The sequence below is a fragment of the Scardinius erythrophthalmus genome, assembly GCF_964197995.2.
Source record: "Scardinius erythrophthalmus genome assembly, chromosome: 20".
Taxonomy (NCBI): Eukaryota; Metazoa; Chordata; class Actinopteri; order Cypriniformes; family Leuciscidae; genus Scardinius; species Scardinius erythrophthalmus.
In genome coordinates this window covers 4,496,844-4,518,141 of record NC_138240.1, presented here as the reverse complement: position 1 = coordinate 4,518,141, position 21,298 = coordinate 4,496,844, and the positions used below count along the sequence as shown (strand labels likewise).

Genomic DNA, 21,298 nt, shown 5'->3' with positions numbered 1-21,298 from the left:
TTCCTCGGCTTGTCTAGAGCGTTTGGTGTTTTATTGTTCCTCCTGATCAAAACACATGATGGGAGATTACATCATCAGATCTGGCTGTACCTCAGCGAGTGCTGTGGGTGAAGTGGGAGTTGTACTGGTTCTGACTGAGATCTTTGTGGGTGTATGTTTAAACCGAGCAGACCTACAGTAGTTAGTATCCTCACATTAAAGATCCATCCACCGCTGCCTGGTTAGTTACAGATTCATGGCATGTCTCTATCGTGTGTGACTCAGGGATCTGAGTCACACAAACACACACAGTTCTTATATGATAGATGTCAGAGAAACGCTGCACTGATAGGCCTTCATCCTTCACTTGAGTCGGTTGTCATGGTAATTCTGTCTCCTGTTGCCTGGAGAAACATGAAGCTTCGTGCCATCCTTTGACAAGTACCAAACTCCAGCAAACGAGAATTTAAATGGGGGTTCAGAGGTTTATAAGCTATAATAAATGGGAGGGGACAATTTCTATGTTGTTCTATGCTATCTCCACATTTCGTCCCTGGTAGTTTTAAACGCACTATACAAAAACAAATGTCTTTATCTCTATGAGCTGATTAAAAACAATGACAATCCTGCTAGACGCACTTTAGGGACATTCAGTTACGAAACATTTGATATGACTCTTTATATAACATAAACGTGTGATGCAAACCAGATAATATTTAAGACAATGTCTAAAAGTTATCGTTTAAAATAACGCTTGTCCTTCAGTGAAATCATGATCCCTGTTTGAGTCCTGCACTAATACTTAGCGCCTCCTGCAGGACAAAAATCAATAAATATTGACATAAAAATTAAGAAATATTGGTAACACTTTACACAATAAGGTCTGTGTTAATATTACTTAATGAATTACCTAACAATGAGTAATATATTTACACAGCATTTATTGATCATTGTTCACAGAGCATTAACTAATGTTAACACATGCAACTTTTGATCTTAAAAATGTTTTAGTAAATGTTGAGATTAATGAATGCTGTAAAAGTATTGTTCATTGTTAGTTCATTTTTGAGTCATTTATTTCTTAAAATATTTTCAACTTTTCACTTAAAGTATTCTGATGATACAATTTATAATAATAATTTGTATTGAATTAAAATAAATAAATAATAATTTTGCCAGTGGTCTCAAAAAGACCAGCATAAAATAGAATAAAAAGGCAATGAAATGTTCAGGTGTGGGTGCGGAGAGATGGCGAGGACTCAAATGCGTCAAAAAACAAAACAGAACAAAAACCAAAACCGACCGACCGACAAACACAAGACCACACCTAAACTGGGAATTAAAAAACACACACACAAACAAACACAATGAACCAGCACAGGACAGAACACACAGGCTCTGTCCAGAATAGCATACTCTCTTAAGTAGGTAATTATTCTGAATAAGTAATTACTTCATAATTGCTAAAAATATATGTTCTATATAGTTTAAATGTAATCTGGATGTCCTACATTCGCCATGTTGTCATTATCATGTGACCTACCAGCATCAGTTGCCTCGCTTCACCTCCATTCACAAATCCTCTCCCGTGGCCTCATGGGATAGTAAAGTGTCCATTGTATGCACACTTCAGGATCTCACCAGAAGTAGTAGTTCATCTGGGTACTTTTTGCCTCCTGTTTTATGAGTACTGTGAATTTGGGACATACTTCTTTTGTCACATATTGTTTTTCGCCAACTGTAGAGTAGGTAAGTATGCGATTTCAGATTTCAGTACGTGGAGAAATACTTTTGTAAAGTCAAATCAAACAGCCACAAGTAATACATTATTAAATAATATTTATTTTTTCTCACCTATGTACAGTACATCTCATTCAGTCACAGTATCCCACCCATAAATCATATGAAAGGAATCTGCAAAGCCAACGCATCCAATCATAAATGGATATTTCATGACTTTGACATTTATGAATGTTCATACACAAGTCTCATTTGTGGGATATTCTCCTGAGCACCCAGTTCAGTAACGCAAACACACACAAACTCAAGTGCTGCTATGAAAATGAGCAAAAGATAATGCTGATGATTTAAACCACATTGTGTAGACATGCCACTTTAAGACCTGCATAAAACAGAATAAATAAAATAAAATAAAATAAAAGCAATGCAGGGAAAAGAAAAGCACAAGCCAAAAATGTTTAGGTTGAGAAAGATTAAGGACAGTCAGGTTTAGGAGCACGTTTCCTGATTATAATATCGATATTAAATGCAAATATTGCATGCACATTAGCAGAAGTCTTTCCTGTGGGTGCAAAGCAGAGAAAGTTCTATATCAGTGCTGGAAGATGCATTTGTGAGTGAACGCACATTTGGAGGCATAAATAATCATTTGGTTTAACAAATGGCGCTGTCACACAAACACCAGAGAAAACAAGGGAAATCCTTTTGTAATTCAATTCTCGGATCAAATATGCACAACAGTGTAACTCTCAGTCCTATCATGACAACACCTTTCAAAACACTTTCAGATTCTTCCGACCATGTTCTATGCACTCCTATTCATAAATGCATTAATAAAATCTTTCTTTCCAAAGGAAATGCCTCATCTTTGATTAAATATTGACTCATAAACTCATGTTCAGCGATGTAACAGCTAAACCTATTTATTATTTATTATTGTTTTGGCTCTGCATCCACAACACTTCACAAAGAGTTTCCTGTAGAGTTAGTTCAATATTCTGCTACATCTGGAAGAATGAACAGTATAAGCCTGAACATCATGAAGAGCGCTAATATCAACTGAAACGCGACACTCACTATCGTGAAAATCAAAATGCCAAGCTTTTATCTCTCTGGTGTGAGTTCGTTCGTTCATGGAAAACAAAAGGAAGAACTAAATAAAGGAAGCTTCACTAAATCACAATAGGCCACTGCAATGTGACGCATCTGCAAGTGTGTTTTTGGTTAAAATCGACCATATTAGATTGGTACTGCTAATGTGATGCTAGTTTGCTACAGAGTATTTGTGCATGTAAAGCATTTTATAAATCATTCAGCGTCCCGCTCCCTCCCTCTCGACCTCAAGTTCCTTTTTGTTTTCAGCACTCCAGCCCAATGCTGGCCAGCAGAAGCTCCAGGGCGCTGAGTTTCTGGTTGGCTTCCTCGATTTCGCTGTACGTCTGAACGTTACTGGCGATGTGGAACCGGATCTCGTCCACCAGGGGGATGGAATCAGTTTCCTGTCTGGCCGCCACGTTCCCAGCATCCTCTCTGATCATATCAGCAAACTCTGGCCTTTCCACCAGCTGAAACAAACATGACTTCCTTTCTGAGCAAATCTTCCAAAAAATGCACACGCAATTTTTTTATAATAAGGCTTCTAGAGCAGAAAACAGTTCTAAGAAACTGAATTTAATTCTGAGTATTAAATGGTATTTTTGTCATTAGGATTAATTCATGTTGAAAATAGTTAAAGCATGATTTTCATATTTCATAACACATTTAACACAAGTTAAGTTAAATGTGTTATGAAATATGAAAGTCATGCTTTAACTAAACTTTAACATATTTTCCAGTGAAACTGAATAGTAGTCAGCGGGAAACAGGGCAGGACTTGTTGAAGGGCAGAAATTGTTACACTCAAAAAAAATTAAATAATAATAATAATAATATATATAAAATATATATATATATATATATATATATATATATATATATATATATATATATGAAAAATAAAACATTTTTTAAATAAAATTACTTAGCTTTTATTAACAAATAATATAAATTTATATCAAATATAATATTTATTTTTATATTTACATTTTCTAAAAATGTTATAATAACATTAAAAATATTACTTTTTCTTATGGAATGTACAATTACATGTATATCTTTATATTATATAACTCCAAATGTTTATTTATAAAAAAATATATATAATTTGTATATTGAATAATAAATGTTTTATATTTCAAAATATTTTTATATAGTTATATTAAATGTAGATTTTAAATTATATTATAATACAATTAATTTTTATATTTATATTTAAAAATACAATAAACTTTTTTTATATTGTATAAACATACATGTATATTTTTATATAAAATCAAATATTATTTCTTTATTAAATAACTAATTTTATACTTATTTTTTATAATAATATTATAAACATTTATTTTTATATATTTATATTATATAAATATAAATGTACAAACATACATTATAATTATGTTTATACTACATTTATTTGTATATTTACAAATATTTTATAATAATATTACAAAATATTTTAATATAAATGTATACTAATTTAAAATAAATTATTATTTTATATTATATAATTAATTTTTACATTAATATAAAATATATAATATATTTATATAACTGTTTTTTACAATAATATTAAAATGGATGAGCGGGCCACAATAACACCAGGGACATTCATTATAAATGTAAATAATGTGAATTTTGATAAGCACAAACGCAGCATAACCGTGAACGAACACACATCTGCTGTACGTGCCGTACCCGCTCGATGATCTTGGCCATGTATTCTGTGCACTGGTCCTCCAGACGCGAGAGCCGGAACAGTTCTGCCGTCTTCCACATGTGCAGCACGTTCTCCTCATTGAGCAGCGCGGCCAGAGTTCTGCCACACAGACGCTTCAGACCCGGCAACAGGTACATGTCGGCCACACACAGAACCTCATACACGTTCTCGTGAGAGAGCTGGAAAACAGTGCAAAGGCTTCACTAGCACATCTGACACTGAAGCGTTTATCAAGCTGGTTAACACGATTTCAGCTAAACAAGTACAATTTATGATACCATTGTTGTCAGGGGCATTATTAGCATCTAAATGATATGACTTGCCTTAAAAGGGCTTTAAAGAGAGAGTGGAAAACTACGCTATATTACGGCGGTTTAAGGTCAAAGTGTTTCCTCCTCCTGGGTTAACAATTTGCATTAAGGAACTTAAGCTTTGGCTGAAGGCAAATCATCTTAAATTTACCTCAGACCAAACGGAGGTACCGCAGGCCCTTCCTTCCAACAGCAATTAGACTCTTTAATTGCAGTAACGACACTATGTAGCACTTATTATATCTATTACAACCATATTTTTTATTCAATGTGTTTTTCCGTAATTGTGGAGCTGCTGTATTAGGTGAATTTCCCCGGTGTGGGATTAATAAAGTCAGTCCATCCATCCATCCATCCCTGATTGGTTCTAAATCTGTTGTGTCCAAACTTAGACTTGGATAGTGAGTTTGGTGTACTTCTTGATTCCACTCTTTCATTTACTGCTCACATTGTTAAGGTGGTAATATCTCTCGTATTCGATCTTCAAGTCAGCAGGAATCCTGAAACTGTCATACATTCCTTTGTCACATCTTACTTTGAATGCTTTAACTCGCATATTTATGGCCTTTCAGCTAAAAACATCAAACGATTACAACATGATCAAAACTCTGCAGCCCGTTTGATTTCTCTCACAAGAAAGAACGAGCACATTCCTCCAATTCTTCCGGTTTCCTTATGCATACACTTCAAGGTACTAACCCTCACGCACAAAGCTCTTCGTAACCTTGGTCCTTCATCTGATCTACTTCAACCTCATGCCCCTGTTCGTTCCTTAAGATCTTCTAGTGCGGGATTGCTAATGACTCCTAAATTTAGTTGGGTCCCTATGGGTGCCAGGTCTTAGTGTTCCATCTCCCAGGTTGTGTAATGCTCTACCTCAAGACATACGTCAAGCATCCTACCTTCTTTCTTTCAAAAACCTCTTAAAAACACATTTTTCTCTGAATATTTCTCTTCAGCTCTTGGTCTGTGTTTTTTGAGAGCACGTTTACATGCACAACAATACGCCGATAACTACCAAAAATCAGTTTATTGAAATAACCCGATTTACATGCAAATCAATAAACTGGCCATGCAAATAAACCACGTTTACAAGACTGTAATAAAAAAACAGGTTATTGCCCGTAGGTGACGTCTAAAACATCAGCATCCATGTATTTCACTCTGTTTATTATGAAAGTTGTGCTTTTGTAAATAAATATATTTATTTATGTAGCTTTAATACACTTTAATACATTTTTATTTCAGTTTTAGTAATTTTAGTACAACTTACACCTTCAGTTATTTGCCAAGATTTTTTTTTTTTAGATTAGGTTTTTCATATATAATATTTCTATTTTAATTTATTTGTTTTAGTCAATGATAACAACACTAATAAATATCAGTTTGTTTTATGCTAGAACTACTCGAAGCGTTCGGTAAATAGAAAATGTTCAGCATCTGTTGAGACATGTCTTGATTGTGTGTAGTGTTCATTGCACATGTGTGTGTGTACCTGAGTGTTGTCACTGTAGATGTAGTAAAGGATTCTTGTAAACAAATCGTGAGACACATCGTGAAGGGTGATGACGGGAATACTGGGATGAGCCTGTAGAGTTTCACCCTCGCAGAAATGATCCTCCATCAGCGCTTTAAAATAATCACTTCGACCACAGAAAAACGCCTGCGTACACACACACACACGTTTAATCTGCAAAAATGCCCTTTTTAATCAACCACAAATAGAATATGAAAGCACAACTGTCATTCTAATAATCGATTCTAAGTGATTAAAAATATAACCAAAGACAGACATTACACTGATGTCTTCATTTGCATTTGGGTTGCAACTAATGCCGTCCCAAATACAACAACCTGGGATTATGATTATCAGTATTACCAAACACTGACCTTGTGACACAGAAAGTCATTGCCCTCCACCCGGAAACAGATATCAGGATAACTTGGAAAGCTGTCAGTTAGATCGAAAGGAAGCTGACCGTATCCAACCTAAAAATCAAACAGCAGATATCAAACAAAATATCACTGTATAGAAATAATCTATATGTGAAAATCTGACTTTTTCATTAAACAGGAGTGGTTGACTTTAGTCTATAATACTGCAGCTCAACATTCTTGCACATGTATAAACAAGACCGTTCAAATGTTTGTGGTCGGTAAGAAAGAAAAGAAAAGAAAAGAAAAGAAAAGAAAAGAAAAGAAAAGAAAAGAAAGGAAAGAAAGGAAAGAAGTCTCTTCTGCTCACCAAGGCTGCATTTATTTGATCAAAAATACCTAAAAAACAATGATATTGTGAAATATTAACATATAATATATAAACGGTTTTCTTTTTGAAAATATTTTAAAATGTAATTTATTCCTGTGATGAGGCACTAACTATTTTAACCAGCAGTTGCTAGGCAACCACACATCCCATAATTATAAAACCGGCACGAATCTTCACCCTGGTGATAAGAGGCTATAGGTGCTGAGCTGAACTCCTGATAAAGGTAAGCGTGTGTGTGTGCGTCCTCTCACCCTGAGCTCAGCGGGAAGAGCGCTGTCAGCCAGCAGAGCCATCCCATCCTGCAGCTGAAAGTCATGAGGATCCAGTGTCAACACCTTCACACACGTCCCGGGCTTATTAGACACTGACAGAGACAGAGAGAGAGGGTTGTTCAGATGCTTCACTGCAATCAAACAACTGAGTTAGCAAATCATAACTAAACAGTTAAAAAAAAAAAACCAGTTTTTTTTTGTAGAAAAAAATTCACAAATGCAATTCTTCTGCTATTATTGCACTTTTTTAACTGTTAAATAGATTAATATTATTTAATGTATAAGGGCAGGGGTGAACAGAAGAGACTTTAAAATCGTACCATCTCCAAACCTTTGAAAGTTAGTGTCGCTTCGATGCAGTCAGCAACTTTTTATTGGTAGTTTGCAGTGTAGCTAATTTTTTTCTTTCAAAATGACAGCTTGACTGTACAGTAGGTACTTTAATTTACGAGTTTCAAATTAGCTTAACAGTTTCACTGTTGTGTGGTTCCTCACCAAACTCATAAACCTGTTTGCACTTCACTTCCAGCTCCTCAATCAGCTCGCTGATCTTGCACTGTTTCGCCAAGCGCTTGCAATCCTCCACGTAATTCACATCTATGTCCAAACGACCTGAAGAAAAAAAAAAGGGGTAGCATAAGGTGAGGAAAAAAAATAGTGTCTGACAGAAGATTGCTAACTTAACTCTCGGTCTTGGTCTGACGCTCACCAGTGTAGAAATACTGCATGATTGCACCAAATGCAGCAGGATTGACCTGGAAAAAAAAAAGGAAATTGAAATGGACACATTAGGATCATGAAAGTTTGAAGCATGCTGGTGATGTAAAAGGTTATAAGAGAGCTTCTTCTTAATTTAACACAACCCTAGGGAGAAGATAATTAAAGCAGCACAAAACGTGAACACTAGCATTAACACTTTCTGAAAAAACTATGAACATACACTTTCATGTTTAATACCAAATGATAAGAAGGTGGTACAACTTATTAGTCAGGAAAATGACACATCCAAATTTACATATACTTTTATAAAACATACTTTTCATAAGGGTATGAAAGAGTGTAATGCTTTGCATAATTAGAACACCTTAGACATGATCTCACAAACTACAGGCCAGTGTTATTTTAGCATTATTGAGATACTATTATAGTTTTTATTCATATTTTGAATCAGTTTTTATTTATTCCGTTTTCATTTTAATTTCAGATAAAGTTTTAGAAATGTTTTGTGTATTTGTGTCAATTTTTAAATGTCTATAGAGTTTTTATTAATTATTGTTATTATTTTTATTTATTTGAGTACATCAAGTTAAACTAAATGAATGCGTTGGCAACTAGCTGAAATAAGTTTTTATACATAATATATATATATACAGTATATTATACTTATATATATTTAATTTTATTTCATATAATGTTTGTTTCAAGTAACACTTTTGTTTTTATGGTTGTAGTTTGAGTTTTAGTGTAGTAATCTATAAGCACCCAGCTCCAGGCAGGATGAATAGTATCAGGATGAATAGAAATTGGAATTTTTGTGCAGTCAAACAGCGCCTACCAGTGGATGTTTGAGTGCGATCGCACTCTTGCCCTTCCACTTGGTCTCCAGCATGTGAGCGAAGTATTCAGATCGGGCACTCAAGATACACCGGTGGGCCTTGAACATCTCACCGTGCACCATAAACGTCACGTCACTGTAGTTTCCCTGCTCCAAAAGCCTACAGTGGGGAAAGCAGCAGTCAGTTTGTGAAAGTGACTGTGGTTTGGGTTTTGTTTGTGTGTGTTTATAGTCCTCACGTCTGCAGGAACTGGTCGTAGTAGTCTCTCTGCATGGCCTTCGCTGTGATGCGCTTGTACTCTTTGAGCAGGCGGCGGATGGGGTCGCTCAGCGCTCCGTACAGACAGCGCTCGCCGTCAAATGTGTTCGCCTCACACTTTGCTCCTGCCACAACAAAGATGTAATGCACTTACATAAATATCAGTAAAACGTATGGTGCAATTCTTACATTTTTTTATTAAGGGCACAAAATTCTTTTTTTCCTGATGTGACCTTTTAAAGGGGACCTAGTATTTAATTTAAGTAAAATAAAATTTAGTTTTACCACCTGAAAGTTTTTGGAAGGTACCTGCTTTCACTCATTTTTCATTATTTGTTGATTTTTTTTAAACATTTTCTTAATTTGATGGGTTTATATGGAAACTTGTTTCCACCAAGGAATAAATAATTCAAAAGTTAATTGCAACTTTTTATCTCACAATTTTTACTTTTTTCTCACAATTCTGTGAAAAAAAGTCAAAATTCTGAGAAATAAAATTCTGACTTTTTTCTCTGAAATGTGAGATATAAACTCACAGTAGCAATTGCGAATTATAATGTCAGAATTGAGAGATACATCAAGTTTATGGTCTGGTTTCACAGACAGGGTTTAGATTAAACCAGAATTAGACCTTAGTTCAATTAGGACATTTAAGTATCTTTAATAAACGCCTTAGAAAAACACATTACTGGTGTGCATCTTGAGACAAATCAATTTCAAAAACAGCAAAACAAAAGCAAGTTGCTTTCTGTTAAAACAGCTCAAACATGCATTTTAGTCTGGGGCTAGACTTAAGCCTCATCTGTGAAACCGGGGGTATATATCCTGTATATTTTACATCCTGCAAATTATAACTTTTTATCAGATATAAACTCACAATTGCTTATTGTGAGCTTAGTTATAAAGTCGGAATTGCAAGATAAACTTCAGAGAAAAAAGTCAGCAGATTAAAAGTCGCAATTACCTTTTTTTATTACGTGGCGGGAACAAGCTTCCATAGTTTCAGGCTTTATTTTGTATCTTAATCATTAAAATCTCACTATACAGAGCAGATTACAACTCCCTGGTTAGTTATGAATAATAACCGTTCTAGCATTTACCGTTGGCAAGCAGATACTGCACCAGCTCTTCATGTCCGCAGAGACATGCATAATACCTGAAGACAAAGACAGAAAGATATCAGTGGCTTCATCAAAACAGACATGACAGACAGTCAATGGAAATAAGCAAGCAGTCTTACAGAGGTGTGCTGTCCCACTTATCTCTGATGTTCAGCTCTACATCTCTTTGTTCAACCAGGTATCTGGAGAAGATGAAAAATGTCAGCAGAAAAAGCAGTGAACAGATACATTATAACCAACCAACATAATAATTGAGAGAATCACACACAGAGCTTTAAAGGGATAGTTCACCCTAAAATGAAAATTGTCATATTTTTCTTTAAAATATCTTCTTATGTGTTCAACAGAAGAAATAAACTTACACAGGTTCAGAACAACACGAGGGTGAGTAAATGATGACAGAATTTTCATTTTTGGGTGAACTATCTCTTTAAGAAATCTGTACTTAGAAAAGACTAAGTACAGTAATTCTTTACTGTATGTGGGCCAATACAGTAACATGTTATCTGTCACCCTCACATGCTTTTCCTTCTAATTCTGAGGCCACACAGGGTCTTTCACTGTTTCACAACATTTCACAACTGAATGCCACTGAAAAACAACCCTGGTATATTATGTTGTTACAAGCAAAGCGTATATTTCAATCAAAGGTGCTAGTCAAGCGTAATTCTATATTGCAATGAAACAGCATCTTAGCTAGTAGCTACTGAATGCACATACTAGATAATATATATGCCATGCAGTTGCTTAGATAGGCATATACAGAATCCAAACACTATATATGCCTTGGATTTGCACATTGTGTTGCATGTGCATATACAGTCTCTAAAGACAACACTGCTGTTTTAGATAAGCATGCAGTGACTAGATACCTAGAGATGAACTTTTGTTTAGATATGCATAATTAATTTCTAAAGACTATACAAGTCATGAATACTTGTTTAGGTATTACTAAACTGTATCTACAGACTATATAGCCCATGCACACTTGGTTACAATTAAATCAAGGTCTAGAGTTTAGGTAGGCTGTGCATATTGACTTGTATGTAACGTTACAGAGTCTATATGTAGTGTATATTTGCTCTATATAAAATATCTTGAGAATAAATAGGCCGTGGATATGTGTTCACATGGAAAACCTTCAAAACAACAACAACAACCCATCAGCTGTCTGACCTCACTCTGGCAATGTCGCCCTTTCTGCAGCTTGAAAACAGATCAACGGCGTCCATCTGCGCGGCGGTAAAGCTTCTCTGAAATGCATTGAAACGGCCTGTCTAACAGACAGGATCGGCTACAGGCACACGGTCAGAGGCGGTTGTGGAAAAACTAGTGCGGAGCCTGTTTCCAGGTGAGATTCGAGATGTCTGCTGTCTATTCTCGTACTGAAAGTGCTCAGCAAACGTAAACAGGAAGCAGATTTGTGTACGCACAGCTGAGTTTTACTGTTGGGTCAACAGCGCCCTCTTATGGACTGTGTTGGAATATACTGACTGTTGCGCCAGCGTTGAACTGCATGTTTATCACACACAAATTATATTCAATTTTAATTCTGTAATTCTGCTAATTTTGAGAATTTGATTTATTATTTAAGTATTTTAACGTAATCATTTAAATTATTTTCAGAAAAAATACATTGTAAATACAAGAATATACAAAATTAAAAATAGATAAAGTTAATTATAAAAGTTCATTCTAAAAAACAATTTTAGATATTTATTTTAATATGTGCTGAGAACTAACTTCTCATTAAACTCAATATGAGGCTTGAATGGTGCAGACAAAAAAATAATTGAGTTAAATCATATGACTGTGCAGATAGCCTTCCATCATAAAAAACAGAAAAGTATAAAATATATTTTGAATATATATATATATATATATATATATATATATATATATATATATATATATATATATATATATGTATGTATGTATGTATGTGTGTGTGCACAGCAAAAAAAAAAAAAAGAAAAAAAAAATTCGAAACTGTTTCATAGAATTAAAGATGTCATGATGACAGTGGGCGGGGCTATAGTGCGATGATGTAAAACTATTCGTCGATCGTCCTACACTGGAGGCAGGAATATGCAAATATATTTGCCCGTGTGACGTCACAGACGCCCCGCAATATCTAAAATATATTGATTCAAAAATGCTTTGTTTATAATAAAGAGGATGTTTTAGGCTATGAATATGTTAAAAGATCAAGGCAAATGTGATTTCTCATGTCATGACCCCTTTAAATGATCTAATTGTTTATGAACAAATAGCACAAAAATCACACCAAAAATCACACTAAATAAAGAAATTATTGTAAAACAAAACAAAAAAACACACATTTAGCTAATATTGCAGCTCATCACATATTTTAGACAATCAGGAACAGGAAAAATGGTCAAAATCAAAGATCTCTTGAAGGTAGGCCTAGGTTAGTTAACAACAGTTATGCTTGTCATTTCAGTTTGTGTCAGTGCATGAATGTGGAGCATGTTTGCTCTGAACGGGGAGTGGGCTGAACAGGTTTTTCAAAGGAAATAATTCTGGTATATATCCTCATTTATACACAAACACGCCCACCTGTCAGCAGTGATAAGTAGCCGAGTTCTCAGGAACCAACGTCTGTTTACCTGTCCTCCTCCTGCAACACTCTCCATCTCTCTCTCCATCTGTGTCTGTCTGGCCATGAGCGCTAATAACGGCTTCAGCAGCCGCTCAGTGGGCTCATACCCCCGTCAGGGCAACTCGTACTTCGGTTATGGGAACGTGTCACCGGCCCCCATCAAGCCTGTGTCCGTTAACACGAGTCTTCTGACCCCCGTGGACCTCCAGCTGGACCCCGGCCTGCAGGCTGTGCGGATCCAGGAGAAAGAACAGATCAAAATCCTCAACAATCGCTTTGCCTCCTTCATCGACAAGGTGAGACATTTCTCTCTGCATATTTTACGCTGCTATAATTGCTCATAATACACTGAGATTGTTAAAGGTCAGCTTTGTAATAAAATGTATGGACCTGAAAAAAAATATGAAAAACTAGCTACCGAATTTATTGATATTTATTGTATGTAGGCTACGCCTAGTATTTATACCTACTTATTTTTCTTATTTAATCTCAGCAACCAGATCTGTTAATAAACTGTAGGAAATAAATATTTATTCATTTTTACTAATTGTTTTTTTTTTATCCTTTTTTTATTATTGTATTATTTTCCATATCTTAATCCCAGCAGCCAGATGTGTTGATAACTAGGGGAGAAATAAATAAATTATTTTTATTTATTAATTATTTTTTTACTTAAATTCTTTCTCATTTTTATTTATTTTTATACCTCAATCTCAGCCAGATCTAATAACCTGTTGGAGAGAAAAATCACAAAATGATTTAATATCTCAATTGTTTCTCCTAGACGCCAATGAGATAAATGAGCGCAAACAGACTTTTCAATAAGTCTTCTGAGGAAAAAGACTCAAATAATCTCAAGTGCCTCTGATAGAATATCAGCAGAGGCTCAAATTATGCTCAGACTGCATGGCCAAACCTAAATATCAGATTTCAATATGTAGTCAAACGTTTTCACAATATCAGATGAACTGAGCTACCTGCTATCCATATTCATTTTACAACTCTACTGTGTGACAATTATTGTTTGTTTTGTTAATATTTTGCATTATATTTCTTTTCTTTTTTTCCTTTTCTTAAAGAAACATCAGAGTTGATGCTTAAATGAAACAAAATAGTTGCAAGAGCGACATTTGAACACTAAAATGTTCTCATAAACACACGCAGGTCCGTAAACTGGAGCAGGAGAACAAGCTTTTGGAGACTAAGTGGCATCTGCTACAGAGAGAGTCTAAACCCGAGTCTAAACTGGGACCCATGCTGAAGTCTTACATCAGTTCCCTGACGGAACAGCTGGAGCGGGTGAAGAAAGACAAGGAACACCTTGATGACGAGCTCAGGAATGCTCTCGCACAGGTTGAGGAACAAAAACAAAGGTCTGTAATCAGACACTTCATCTTCAGTCTTCAGTTCACACTCGAAACCAGACCATAGTGTTCAGTTTCAAACCATCATAAGCAGAGCGGAGTATTTGTCTCAGTATTCTTAATAATAATAGTCTCAACATTCTGACATTCAATATCATTTTAAATTTAAAATGTAAAATCATGTACACTTTATTGGCATCTGTGGTTCTATGAACTTTTAACATCCAAAAACAAAAATGGATAACGTTGTTTAGAATGTTTTTAAAATGCTTAAAAAAAAAAGGCAATTTTAAGAACTGTTCACTGAAATAAAAAATTTGTTCTTCTATTGCATTGCTGTGAAATCCCAATTTGGAACCTTTATTTGACAGAGTGTCACAACAACATTCCTAACAATCATTTACCATGAAGTTTAAGCCAAAATACCACAGGTTCATGTAACTAGTACTAACATGAACCTGTCCCAAATATGATAATATGTTAAGATTTCAGTATGATAGGAATCTGACAAATGTATATTAACCGCAGTAAGTGGTAATTTAACCGCAGCAAGTGGTAATTTAACCATCACTGTCGTCAAAAAAGATAAATGATTTAAAACTACAGGAAGATTCTGAAACATTCTTAACATTGTTGAAGATCCCATACTACTTTATTATTAATTAATTAACATTAATTAAAAGTAACAACTGTAGTGATTATTTTTGATCAAACAACTTATTTTATTAGTATTTATTTATTATTTAGCATGATTTATAATAAGCCCAGTTTTATTTATTAATATTTTGAATTAGCTTTTATTTTTATATTTTGTTTTAATTAGAATTTTAGCTTCTATTAAATGATTTGGTCTTTTACTAGTTTTTTTATATTTCTATTTAGCTTTCATTTATTTTTATTTAAGTTTAGCTTTAATAATTTTAAAACCTTTTCTTTTCAGTTAGTTGCCAAGGCAACATTTCAAATTTTTGTTGTCATTTTTTTAAGTTTAAGTTTTTCATCTATGGTAATTAATATTTTGTTTCAACTCAATTTCAATAAATGAAAAGTATTTTGAATAGTATTAGTTAACAAAAACACTGAGTGAAGTTAACATGTAGGCTTTTACAGGTATGAAGATGAGATTAACAACAGAAACAAAACTGAAAATGACTTTGTTCTTCTGAAGAAGGTAAGACAAATCTAGTTACAGAAGATGTCTGATGTCTAGAAAAACCTCTGATCATCAGGGCTGTTGCCTGCACTTGGCAGACACTTTTATCCAAAACGACTAAATGACCGAGGCGTTTCTAGCGCCATCATCCTCTACTATATGAGCTCCAGGAACGTCCCAGGCCCTGTGAACTGAGGCGACGGCCCTGATGGTCAATACAAGTGTGTAATTCTGCCTACATTAGACATTTCGTTGCAAAAAGCATCTGCCAAGCTAACAAGTGTGAATGCCCTGACAGAATGTGGACACAACGTACTTGAGTAAAAATGCACTGGAAGAGAAATTGGCAGAAATCCTGGGTGACTTGAACTTTTTCAAGTGCTTCTATGAACAGGTAATTCAAACTCAAGACACATGAATGAGAGACCTAAACGTCCTGAGATTAATCTTATCCCTCTCTCTCTCTCTCTCTCTCTCTCTCTCTGTGTGTGTGTGTGTGTGTGTAGGAGCTGCATGAGCTGCAGGCTGAAGTGAAGGACACATCTGTTATAGTGCAGATGGACAACAGCAGGACGCTGAACATGGAGAAGATCATCTCTGATGTGAAGAGCCAGTATGAGGAGATTTCAGCATGCAGCCGAAAGGAAGCGGAGGCCTGGTATAAGAACAAGGTGAAGATCAGATCTCTGAATTCCCATTACAGAATCCGGTACCTTGGCAAATCTGAACGGGACGATGTTGAGATCTGAAACGCTAGAGGAGAAACGTGAGATTATTGGGTCTGTTTCTCATGAGAAAAAATCTGAGAAGCTGAAGCCTTAAACAAAAGACTCCATTTACAGGACGCCTCATTTAATCTCCGTGAACAGCAGTTGAGATCTCATTTGTTATTTCCTGGAGGTTCTCATGTTTTAAACTATTGTAATTACAGACTTTAGACTTTTGAAACAGCTGATATTTTAGCCTAATATAAATATGTGTGTATTCATTTCTAGCAGTTGACATGAAATTTAAAGTGGTTTAACATTTCAATCTTGCCACGGCCACCTAAATATGATAATCCTTGTGTGCTACTATGGATTATTTATTTAAATCAAACATTTTCATTTCTATTATTTATTAGAATAAGAAAATATTATTTTACTGCACACATCTAAAACTATTTTAAACAACGTGTATATTACATATAATAATTTTATCGTTGAAAATTAATGTCACACCATGCACAGAACATAAGAGAAGGCAAAAAGGTGATTAAATATTGTGACAAATACAGCAACTAAAAATTATAAACAGTACAATTGTGAAATATTTCTTAATATATAATATTATTACAATTTAAATTAACTGTTTTCTATTTAAATATATTTTAAAGTGTAATTTATTCCTGTGATGCAAAGCTGAATTTTCAGCATCATTACTCCAGTCTTCAGCGTCACATGATCCTTCAGAAATCATTCTAATATGCTGTATTTTTGATCAAATAAATGCAGCCTTGATGAACATATACGAACTTCTTTCAAAAACATTAAACAAATCGTAATAATTCTTGTCAGCAGTGTGTATGTGTGTGTATATATATATATATATATATATAGTTGGATGTATGATCTGTGTTTCCCCTTCATTGTGTTTTTGGTTCAGTCCTGTGACCTAGGCTGCGTTTACACTTGGCATTAACATGCGATCACCGTGATCCGATCAAGCAGATCGGATCATAAACCAATCAGGACACGGTGCGTTTACAGATAACAGATCAGATCTCGCATTCCTGTGAAAAAAAAAAAAAAAAAAAAAGTGTGTCACCACACAGAGCCCGGACCACAAGCGGAGTCTGACCAGGTGCGTGAGCCGGCAACACCGTGCGTCGCAGAGGGAGTGCTTGTGGAGCTCGAGGGCTGGGAGGAGAGCCCCGTCCACACCACTACTGTGGATGAGATGTCAGTGGCCTCTGGCATATATTATGAGTAATTGAAGGACATTTTTGAGGAGAACCTCATAGACTGGTTTAGCAAGGTAATTCCTGCACCCCGTGTATCTCCCGTGTCCCTTGTATTACCTGAATGCCCGCCCAGCCTCCCTCTCCCACCTCCTCAATCAGCCAGTTCCTCAGCCCTGCCTCCGCTGCCGTCCTTCAACCCCTCCTGCCCAGTGTCTTCAGGCCACCAGCTCCACCTAGCCTGGAGGATCCCCTGTCTCCACCTCCAGCCTCTGGGCCCATCGCTCCACCTTGGCCTGTCGACACTTAAGGTCCTTGCACACCAAGTCCGAAATTTTCCCATGCGTTTTTTCATATTCGTGTATATGCGTGATTCCGTGGCTCTGAATGGTCAAAACACCATTGAAAATGCTCGCTACGGATGCGAAAAACGCAGAAAATCGAACCTTTTTTTATGATGGACCAAAGTTTCAGAGGCAGTGTGCAAGCGTGATTGACATAACTGAGGTCGTATTTATTTTTTAACGTGCCTTTAAACTCCACCTTGCCTCCTCCCTCCCTCGGCTCCACCGGAAACCATCGGCCATACGGCTTCTCCAGGCTCCCTTGTCCCTCCGGCTCCGCCTTGGTCAGCCGTCGACCTGCCTGCACCTTCGGCTCCGTCTGGCTCCGCCTTCGTCCTCGGTCCCACCGGCTCAGCCGCTGTCCTCTGGTATTCCGGCTCCACCTCGGATGCTCGTCGCCACAGCTCCACCTCAGTCTCCAGGACCGGCGGTCTCGCATAGGCTCATCGGCTACTCAGCTTCACCAGGGTCTCACTCTGTGGCATCATCTTCGTCGGTCCTCCCCAGGGTGTCACTTTCCAGCAAGTCATCTACACCATGGCTCCTCCCGCCTTCGACTCCGCCCTGGGGTCTCGTCCGGTCTCTGGCATGTCATCTGGCTCCTCCTGCTTCTTGCTCCCCACTGGCTTCTCCCACCATCAACTCCTCCATGGACTGTTTTTTGTTAACCCCACGCCCTCCTCCAGAACCCCCTCCCTCCTCAGTTGGACTATGTACGGCACGAGGACGCACCTTTTTTGGAGGGGGGCGTACTGTTACACCCATTTGTGTTTTTGGTTCAGTCCTGTGACCTAGTGTTCCATGATTGCTCTAATTAGTCATGTCTATCACCTGTGCATTGTCAATCACCTCATTAGTTATCTTGTTATTAGTCTATCTAGTCCCTGTGTATTTATACCTAGTCTCCATGAGCTTTGTCATATATATATATGTATTACATAAACTTAATAATTGTGCATATTCCTGTGTTTTTCTCCACAGTTTCACATGATCTCATCGGAGGCTGACAAGTGCAATAATGAGCTGAAAGACAATACAAGTGCAATAGCTGATTTGAAAAGGCAGATCATGCGACTGCAAAATGACTTAACCTCAGCTAAATCACAGGTAACCGATCAAGATAATACTCTACTATGGCAACTGATCATGTCTGCATTTGAACACTAGGGTAACCATGAACATCCTCAATAAACGCACTGATAACTTTCTGTGCTATGGCAGATGGGATCTTTAAAGGCCAGGACTGTAAATGCATGTAAGCTCATTTTAAATGAGTTGTACTGTAATTCTCTGATATCATTACAGTGTGAGAGTGTGGAGAGGCAGATTGAAGAGGCGGAGCGTTGTGGCGAGGAGGCGGTGCTTGACGCTAAACAACAAATCAGATCACTGCAGGACGCACTGCTGAAAGCCAAACAGGAAATGACCAAACATCTCCATGACTACCAGGAGCTGATGAATGTCAAACTGGCCCTGGATATTGAGATCGCCACCTACAAAAAACTACTGGAAGGAGAAGAGAACAGGTGAAACTGTAAAGCTTAAGCAATTAACCGAGTGCTTTTTAAATTATTATTTTTATATGATTGTTTTAGTAGTATATTATACATTTTTTTTTTTTTTATTGTAATTAATAATTATATTTTTTTAGAAAATGTGTGTGTGTGTGTGTGTGTGTGTGTGTGTGTGTGTGTGTGTGTGTGTGTGTGTGTGTGTGTGTGTGTGTGTGTGTGTGTGTGTGTAATTTAAATTCTGAATGTCCTGAAATAAGTGGTTTCAGCTAATAACTCAAATCCGACCTCTCTCCCATCAGGCTTGGACTGGAATAACGTAAACATTCATCCAGTCCAACGCTAATGAACAGCAAGAATCCCACTGTCTACACATTTACATCACAGGTCAATCAAACAATCCCTGCTTGTCATTGCCGAGCGAAGTCTTCAAGGGTGGGCAAATGACAAAAAGAAGAAAATAATGTCCTCAGTATTATTTGGCATTACAAAAATAAATAATTTTATGCAGCAAATGTCATTTTTTTGTTATATAAAGGTCATATACTGTATATAGGCCATATAAATTCTCCAAATGCCATTTATGTAAAGTTTTTTTTTTTTTTTGTCTGAAATTCCATTATAAATCTGAAAAAATATAAAATAAATAAACTTAAGGATTATTTCATTTGTTTTGAGATCAAAATCTAAACTGGGTATTAAAGGTATAGTTCACACAAAAATGAAAATTTTGTCATCATTTCCTCAACCTCGTGATGTTCTGAACTTGAGTTTTTTTTCTTCTGTTCAACACAAAAGAAGACGTCTTCCATAGTATTTTTTTCCAACTATGTAAGTCAAAGGCTACCGTCAACTGTTTGATTATCAACATTCTTTAAAATATCTTCTTTTGTGTTCAGCAGAAGAAAGAAACTCATAAAGGTTTGGAACAACATGAGTAAATTATGTCAAAAATCTGTCCTTAAATGTAAATGACATGTAAATTACACAATTAGTGTCATTTGAAGAATCTGAATGATCTTTTTGCTCCACATCAAAGAAGAGCGAGACGCCAGGCAGCTTTACTCATGTCATAGTCTAACAGTAATAAAGGGGTGAAGCAAAGTTTGCCATTCTGTTTTCAGAGAGAGAAACAGGTGTTAACACAGGCTTGATAAGATTCCAAGGAAAGTAACTAAAGGAATCAACACCTTATTCAAGCACCTTTATAAATAAACACTCAACCATCAAGCAACTCTAAACCCAACAAAACGAAAAAGGAAAATACAAATAAATATTTAAAATAAATGGTTAAGACATATAAATAAAACGATTGACGTGTTAATGTAATCTGTCACTAGATGGCGCTATTTAACTTCTTTTTGGTTCCGCGCTCGTAAGCGCCGCATTGACGCTCTACAAACAGGTTAAAAGCTAGAATGTTTTATACACACAAGTGCTATTTTGTATCAGGCTTTTCTTCTGTAGATCAGTTTATGTCCGAGATAACAGAGACATTAGAAAACTTTGCTCTGACCACCAGCAGCGCCATTAAATAGGCAAATATCAGGTGTCCACAACTACAACTTCATTGTAATCAGAGGGTCTTATTAAACAAACACAACTCACTTCCTCATTCTCCACTGATGAGAGAGCAACGACTGACCAGCCTGTCAGAGACACAACAGTAGACTCATCTACCGCTCGTATAACGTCAGAATCCCCCACGATATCAACATCTCCAGTCATGCAGAGCGAGATTTCATATGGTGAGCAAAAATAGTTTCAGTTTTGAGACTGAAACCTCTGGCTGTTAGATGTTTAGCTGTTACATGATAGACAGAAAGACATGCTACAGGAAGTTGAACTGGAGTGTGAATTTTAATGACAGGAATGACATTTCGGTAACACTTTATAATACTGTATCTTACTTACTGCATAACTAATAAGTAATTATTGAAGAACTAATTGGTACAGTAATTATTCATTAACTACTTCTTCACTACTGTTAACTACTAAGGAAGATGTGTTAACTAATCAGTATGTAATATATTTTTATGATTGTGT

At 36.1% G+C, this 21,298-nt stretch overlaps 3 protein-coding genes across 4 annotated transcripts in view; 2 read left to right on the top strand and 1 right to left on the bottom strand.

The window, feature by feature from the left end:
- Positions 1-1,803: 1,803 nt before the first annotated feature.
- abtb1 (ankyrin repeat and BTB (POZ) domain containing 1) lies at positions 1,804-11,747 on the bottom strand. Of its 2 annotated transcripts, none has more exons than XM_081350068.1 (12): positions 11,495-11,747; positions 10,438-10,500; positions 10,298-10,353; positions 9,178-9,322; positions 8,939-9,098; positions 8,093-8,138; positions 7,879-7,995; positions 7,363-7,475; positions 6,736-6,834; positions 6,341-6,508; positions 4,513-4,713; positions 1,804-3,284 (listed from the first exon to the last, which is right to left on the bottom strand). In XM_081350068.1, exons 1-12 carry the CDS (start codon positions 11,548-11,550, stop codon positions 3,078-3,080), a joined length of 1,431 nt encoding a protein of 476 aa, XP_081206194.1. In that variant the 5' UTR covers positions 11,551-11,747; the 3' UTR covers positions 1,804-3,077. The 2 variants fall into 2 exon arrangements, with proteins under 2 accessions (XP_081206194.1, XP_081206193.1); XM_081350067.1 differs by having other exon boundaries at positions 11,500-11,722.
- Positions 11,495-19,969, top strand: LOC308681302 (keratin, type II cytoskeletal 8). The gene is made up of 9 exons (XM_081350069.1): positions 11,495-11,669; positions 12,909-13,237; positions 14,106-14,314; positions 15,416-15,476; positions 15,757-15,852; positions 15,965-16,129; positions 18,723-18,848; positions 19,047-19,267; positions 19,555-19,969. Exons 2-9 carry the CDS (start codon positions 13,004-13,006, stop codon positions 19,568-19,570), a joined length of 1,128 nt encoding a protein of 375 aa, XP_081206195.1. The 5' UTR covers positions 11,495-11,669; positions 12,909-13,003; the 3' UTR covers positions 19,571-19,969.
- Positions 19,970-20,978: 1,009 nt separating this feature from the next.
- LOC308680437 (NACHT, LRR and PYD domains-containing protein 12) overlaps positions 20,979-21,298 on the top strand; it is a gene marked incomplete at its 5' end in the record, with an annotated part of 13,448 nt that continues 13,128 nt past the window's right edge. Inside the window, one exon of the mRNA XM_081348565.1 lies at positions 20,979-21,000. Within this exon, the coding sequence (XP_081204691.1) occupies positions 20,979-21,000 (22 nt within the window). The remainder of the gene's footprint in view (positions 21,001-21,298) is intronic.